At 33.6% G+C, this 6,958-nt stretch overlaps 1 protein-coding gene across 1 annotated transcript; it reads left to right on the top strand.

The window, feature by feature from the left end:
* Positions 1-3,126: 3,126 nt before the first annotated feature.
* Positions 3,127-6,249, top strand: LOC133037826 (uncharacterized). Its single transcript, XM_061115470.1, has 7 exons — positions 3,127-3,413; positions 3,494-3,525; positions 4,185-4,282; positions 4,387-4,469; positions 4,644-4,721; positions 4,827-4,928; positions 5,634-6,249. Exons 1-7 carry the CDS (start codon positions 3,318-3,320, stop codon positions 5,928-5,930), a joined length of 786 nt encoding a protein of 261 aa, XP_060971453.1. The 5' UTR covers positions 3,127-3,317; the 3' UTR covers positions 5,931-6,249.
* Positions 6,250-6,958: the final 709 nt, after the last annotated feature.

The raw sequence follows: 6,958 nt of genomic DNA, 5'->3' as shown, positions 1-6,958 counted from the left end.
ACACTGTTAGTTGCTGTTGCGTACGATCAAAACAACCAATTATTAATTAAGAGACTTTATTAAGTCTAATTAATAAATATATTAAATTACAATATTATTTAATAATTAATTTTTAGTTATTAAATAATTGGAATTGGTATTTAAGTGGTTAAATTGAAAAATTAGTGTTTTTGAGAAAATGAGATGGAAAAATGACAAAATAGCAAAATTGCAAAGTGGGGCCCAATCCAATACCCATGGCCGGCCACTTAGTGGAGGTTTTACCATTTATTTTTTCTAATATTTTAATGTCAAATAAATCTAACCTAAACCTAGGTGGTTACCTATAAATAGATAGTGATGGCTCACACTTAAAGATTGATGAAATTTAACTTTCAGAAATTTTTCCTAAGCCTTCTTTCTTTCTAGGCTGAAGCCACTTCTCTTCTTTTTCTTCTTCATAATTTCAAACCTTGAGTGATATAGTGAGTGCCCACACACATCAAGTGGTATCTCAATCATAGTGTGGAAGACTGTGAAGAATCCAATCAACAAGAAGGGGAATCGGGCTCAAGAAGGAGAGAAAGAGATCCAGGTTCAGATCTTGATAATGCTCTGCTACAGAAAGGAATCAAGGCCTAGAGATCTGAACGGAAGGAGTCATTATATTCTGCTGCACCCAATGTAAGGTTTCTTAAACTTTATATGTGTTTATTTCATTGTTTTAGAGAATTCATATTAGGATGTTAATGAAACATACTTGTTAGTAAATCTAGATCCTGGTAAAATATTTCCAACATTTGAGACCATACTGCTTGTAAGACTTAGTTAATTGATTTTAATTAATCAATTAAAATTCTAAAATTAGGCTATGTCTAGTTTATGAATTTTCACTAAGCAAGGACAAAATTGTGAAGAAAAGAGATTGTAGGTTTTATTTGTTAATTAAGAGACTTAGATTAGTCTAATTAATAAATATATTAAATGACAATATTATTTAATAATTAATTTTTAGTTATTAAATAATTGGAATTGGGATTTAAATGGTTAAATTGGAAAATTAGCGTTTTTGAGAAAATGAGATGGGAAAATTACAAAATGGCAAAATTACAAAGTGGGGCTTAATCCAATACCCATGGCCGGCCACTATGCATGATTTTACCATTTATTTTTCTAATATTTTAATGCTAATTAAATCTAACCTAAACCTAGGTGGTTACCTATAAATAAATAGTGATGGCTCACACTTAAAGATGATGAAAATTCTTGTCTTCAGAAAAGTTGAGCCTCCTATTCCATACCTATAGCTGAAACACCTTCCCTCTCTTTTGTTCTTCAAATTTTCATACCTTGAGTGATAGAGTGAGTACCCTCACACATCAAGTGGTATCTCAATCATAGTGTGTAAGGCTGTGAAGAATCCAATCAACAAGAAGGAGAATCAGGCTCAAGAAGGAGAGAAAGAGATCCAGTTTCAGATCTTGATAATGCTCTGCTACAGAAAGGAATCAAGGGCTAGAGATCTGAACGGAAGGAGTCATTACATTCCGCTGCACCCAATGTAAGGTTTTCTTAAACTTTATATGTGTTTATTTTATTGTTTTAGAAATTAATATTAGGATGTTAATGAAACATACTTGTTAGTCAATCTAGATCCTGGTAAAATGTTTCCAACAGGGACAACCACCATAGTTGGGTGACCCCCCCTCCCCCCTCAAGACCCAAGTTGGGAGGGGGTGACAAACACCATAGTTGGGTGACCCCCCACCCCCAAGACCCAAGTTTGCGGGCCCCCCCCCCCTCTCAAAACCCAAGTTGGGGGGGGAAGGGTTTAACCCCTCGCTTGTTGTCAGTAACTATGATACAATGTCGATGTCCCCACACACCCTTGCGAATGTCATTGTTCTACGATAAAAGTCATGACTCGTACCATGAAGGTGTAGGGGGTGAGGGTATACCCTTAGACCAACCCTTTGGGAGGTAAGGGGTAGTAGTATATACCCCCTAGACTAACTTGGCATGTGGGTGCGTGTTGATTGTTCATCCTGCTTACGAAGGTGTTAGTCCATTATTTTTCCTTCTCGGAGATGCCCACCTTACTCAAGCTAGGGGAAAGGGTGATTGTTTGACTTTCATTCTAATGGTCAGACCACCCTTCATGATTAACGATCATGACTTTACATATTTTTCATTAATTTAGTCTCAGTATTTTTGTGCCACGTGTTGCTACTCTTGACACGTCATTGTCGTTAAAATTTGGGCAAACACTATGTCAGATAGCCTTTTCTCTTCTTTAAACTATTTCAAAATTCACTAGCAAAACTCATTTTCTAAATTGTTCAAAGTGAGTATTAGCCCACACAATTCAAGTAATTGATACTCAGATCTTTGTGGAAGACTATGATGAACACCATCAAAGGAGAAAATATCCAAGTTCAATTCTTAATAATACTCTACAACAGAAAGGTTCAAGTGTTGGATAATGGAACGAAATAAGATATTTATTCCGCTGCCCTTTTTGTAAAGTTTTTTAAACTTTATATGTATTTATTTATTGTTTTAAGATTGTTCATACTTAGATTGTTAAATTATAGATTTATAATTAAGATACATGTTAGCAAATATAGATCATAATAAAATAAGTTCTAACACATAAATGAAAATAAAATTATATAGAGAAAATTATAAAAAATGTTCTTTCAAGAAATTATAAAAGAAAAAAATGAAGGTTGATCATTTTTTAGGGTGGTCAATTGTACTCCCTAGTCTTGGTGTAGGTCTTTCCATGACTATAACACTTTATATTGTTTTTCTATATATATATATATATTTTTTTTTTAATTTTTACCATAAAAAGGATAAAAATGAAATTTCAACAAGGTCATTGAATTGAAAATTATTTGAATTTTTTAGGTTAAATTTGAAAGTTAAATTTTAGTAAGGAAAGAAAAAAGTGTGTAGAAAAAAAAAATCAGTTTTCAAATTTGATATGAAAAATTTAGTTGAGTCAAGTGTTTTACAATATAATTTTTCTTTCCATATCAAATATAAAAATTTATTATTTATTATATTCTATTATTTTTTTTTTTTTAATATTTTTCCAGTCTTTTACTTTCTTAACCAAAATTCAACTTTGAAAGATATTGGACATGATTTAGAGAACTATTTTTAACCTCTAACCACGTTTTGTTTCTCGTGCGAGCACATGTTTGCTCTCAAAATGAATGCAAAGCAAGATTGAAGAACTATACTAAACCTTTATTGAAATTAAATTTAATAAATATTTGAAAAGAAATCTGATTCAAATTGAAGTCAAATTTTCTCCCTATCGAACGAGAATGGGTTCGGCCCCATCACCAAATCCCTCACTGCTTCCTGAGATCGGACCCGACGGCCTCTCTCGTGAAGCCCCTGTCATTGCCTACACTGAGAAGGTCTCTTTTTCGCTCCATTTATCTCCACTTTCCTCAGCTTCATTTTATTGAATTTCTTGGGTTTTTTTTTTTGGTGGCAGATAATTGAGGCAGAGCAACTTCAATTGAGGAAGTAAGTTTTTTCTTTTCTCACTTTTTCACATTTTCATCAGATCTATTACTGTTTCGTCCTCTGGATTACTGAATTGAATATTGGATGAATGCTGTGAATTGATGATTGGATTAATGCTTTGAATTGTACAAAAATTGCTTTACTAATGCGAAAAATCACTTGGAAAAAATAATAATTAGTTGGAACTCAGTAAATCTTCATGTATGATCAAAATTAGCACTTTTGAGGATAAAAAGAAAACTCAGTTTTAGTTGCATTTCAATCGTTGTTTTTTCTTTTTGGATATTATTTGAAAGGATTAAGTGATGTGATTAAGGATGTACTTGAGATGGAAATGGGGTTGTTTTGAATAATACTAATAGCATATTGATCCTAATACTAATAGATGGGGGATAGAACAGAAGAGAAGTATTTCCCCTTTCCTGTCTAGTGTCTATTTAATTTATGTGTTTACTTACACAATTCGGAAACAAATTTTGGTGAATTGTTCACATGATTTTTATTTGTTTAATTACCAACTAGAGGATAATTCAAATTTGGTTCCTTCACATTTCCTAAAATATCATTTCCCTTTGATGTTTTCGATTACGGATTAGTTCATATCTAATGATAGTTGGTAAATTCCACGGCTTACAATTTGAGATTATAATATCTTCTAGATACATTGATGAAAATTACTCTAAAATTCGCGATGTTGAACGAGAGCTTGCGAGTCTTAATATGGAATTGAAACTTACAGCTGGGCCAAAGAAAGCAGGTTGGTACACCATCAATATGATTTCCTTTTCTTTGGTGTTCTTGTTTATTTCTATGGTTCAGTGATTTTTTTCCCACCTTTTTCCATTATGCTGTCATTTTTAGCACTTGAACATTTAAGAAAGAAAATAGAGATATCCACTGAGAAAATTCGTTTGGCCAAAGTGAAGGAAGAGGAAGCACGGAAGGTATGTTCTTCTTAGAAATGAGTTTACTGTGGTGCTTTGCACATCTCCGTTGCATATATTTGAGATATGATATTGTCTTTTATCCATTTTTATAACATGACAAGTCTATCATTCTGCAATATATTTGTTAAATGTGTCTTGGTTCCTTTTTTGAACTTGTTTTATTTACTTTAGACGTGGGAAGCAGCATCGAAGGTGGTGAAGGACGAGGAAGAAGCTAAGCAAAAGCTTTGTGAAGACTTAAACCAGCTGGTATAATATCTGGTTCAAATGTGGCTGATTCTTTATTTATACTTTTTGGATAGGTATATATGCTTGCTGTCATAACAAATTGCTTTTGAACTACTTCTAAATTAGGTTCAAGAAAGTAGCCAAACTCAGTTTGCTAGGCTGGAAGAGTTAAAGAGAAGATTAGAAGCATTGAATCCTGGTAGAGCATCATCAGCTGCAGTTTCTCATGTAAGTTCTCCATTCTACATTCGTAGCATAGTTAATAGCTTTGATGGACCCATCTGCCAGTACCATACCTGGATTTCACTTTATGATCTATATGTTGCAGTTTGAGGATACAAGATAACTGCTGTAACTGTTTCTCGCTCATCAGTGGGTTCAACCCCATTGAAATTTTGGGGTTCTGAATGGTCTTCAGTCTCATTAAAATTTCGGTGGCTCTAAGTGGTCTTGAGTAGTGTTCTTTGGATTATCTTAAACTTAATTTCATTCTTTTTTCCAACAACATTTTTTGAGGCTTAAAACTTTAGAATTGCTAGGTATAAAGTGACTTATTAAACACCAAATCTTATGATAAACTTTGACCCTTACTGCATGACTTGAGTAATAAATTAACATAGTCAACCTTAAATAATGTAAACTCATGTTTGAGAAATTTGGTCAAGTGCACCACTCCATGGATCAGGCCACCAGAAAATGTTGGAAGACAAAAAGGGAATATTTTTCTTCTAGTTCCATGGATAAAAAAACTGACATGGGTTTATCAAAATATGAAAACAATATTTGCATTTTGTGTAACGGCTGTTAGTTTTGTGCAAGAAGATGTTATTATGATTACTTTGGTAATTACTTATTGCCACTCAGAGTCCATGTTAAGTATATTTTGGCTTTAGAAAAATGATTTTCATTGTTTGCATATGGAACTATTTCTAGGATGGGGTCTCAACAGGGCCTCCTCCGACTATCATTGCAACAGATGCTTCCTCAGCTACTAATTCAACCGAAGCAGGGGGTGGGGGCAGAAAAAACATCACTAATGAAGGAAATTCTGGAAACACTCAAGCTGTGAATGGGATCAATCAACACATTTCCGCTGAGGGAGAAGGAAGAGGAAGGAAGAAGAATCAGTTTCAAGGAAAAGGAAGAGGACTTGGGGCTGTGCCCAAAGGTAAAGGGCCACCTGCTCCAGGTTGGACCGGCGCTGGTTTTGACGTTGATGGTAGAACTTAAAAGTAAATGTGTACCAATTCAGATTAGTTATTGAAGCCGCTGAACCAGAATGGTTTTGCCTTAATCACTGTACACAAGTTCGGTTAATGTGCTCCTTTACCCATTGTTTTCCTTGTATTTTTTGTTTACTATTTGCCTAAATGCCCGTAGCATGTTCATACGAGTGAGATGGGAATTTTTTTTAACTAATTGTTATCTAGCCGTGATCATGAACTTTTTACATACTAATTACTTTGTTTCATTTTGATGAAAACAACTTTTTATTTTATTTTATATGTACAAATTTTCAAACCATATGAAGAAAAAAGTTCATCATCAATGTGCCTTAAGAAATCGACTTTTGGAAAGGCCATGGGTCAACTGACACTGTTCAGTCCGTACTACAAATTGTAATTATATAATAATTAAACAACTATGAGATGTGATTTAAAAAATCTACAATATGAGGAGGACCACAATCAATTGAGTCCATGGATACGATAATTGGACCACTTACCCTGGTTTAACGACTCAGCTAGGCCTAGATTGCAGAAACTAGTGTCTACACTCACTCGTAGATCATATAAATAAGTATGATTATGTTGGTAAGTATCGAAACTATACAACAAGTGTAGGAGTTAAGCCACTGCACCTATTAGGTATATAATAATTATAAACGGTGTTGGTCAAGCACACAAGCACAAGCTGAAGCCCAAAATTTATTTTGAATTTAGAACTCAGGGCCACTCAGGTCTCAGACCCTGCTGGAGGTATAGCAATTAGTTTAATTAATTACATTTCTTACAAACTAGCTACTAGGCCTCTAACCAATTCACCACATAAAGTGAGTTTTAAATGTACACTTGGATGGGGGAATGGGCACAGTCATTTCTTCTTCTTCTTTTTTTTTTCTTTTGGAATGGAGGGCACATTCATTTATATATATATATATATATATATATATATATATATATATATATATGGCATCTCTCTCTTTCTTCTTTTAAATTTTTTTCTTTAGAAAACTATAGGAAATACCAACTATCAAA

Source organism: Cannabis sativa, chromosome 5 (genome assembly GCF_029168945.1).
Source record: "Cannabis sativa cultivar Pink pepper isolate KNU-18-1 chromosome 5, ASM2916894v1, whole genome shotgun sequence".
NCBI lineage: Eukaryota > Viridiplantae > Streptophyta > Magnoliopsida > Rosales > Cannabaceae > Cannabis > Cannabis sativa.
Note: the sequence above shows the minus strand (reverse complement) of the source record. Positions and strands in the feature narration are given on the sequence as shown.

What these genes read in the sequence shown, in the direction of transcription:
- LOC133037826 (XM_061115470.1), top strand. Translation starts at nt 3,318, where the DNA reads ATGGGTTCGGCCCCATCACCAAATCCCTCACTGCTTCCTGAGATCGGA. An exon ending in TCATTGCCTACACTGAGAAG is followed by an intron (nt 3,414 to 3,493) that starts GTCTCTTTTTCG and finishes TTTTGGTGGCAG; the next exon opens with ATAATTGAGGCAGAGCAACT. An exon ending in GAGCAACTTCAATTGAGGAA is followed by an intron (nt 3,526 to 4,184) that starts GTAAGTTTTTTC and finishes AATATCTTCTAG; the next exon opens with ATACATTGATGAAAATTACT.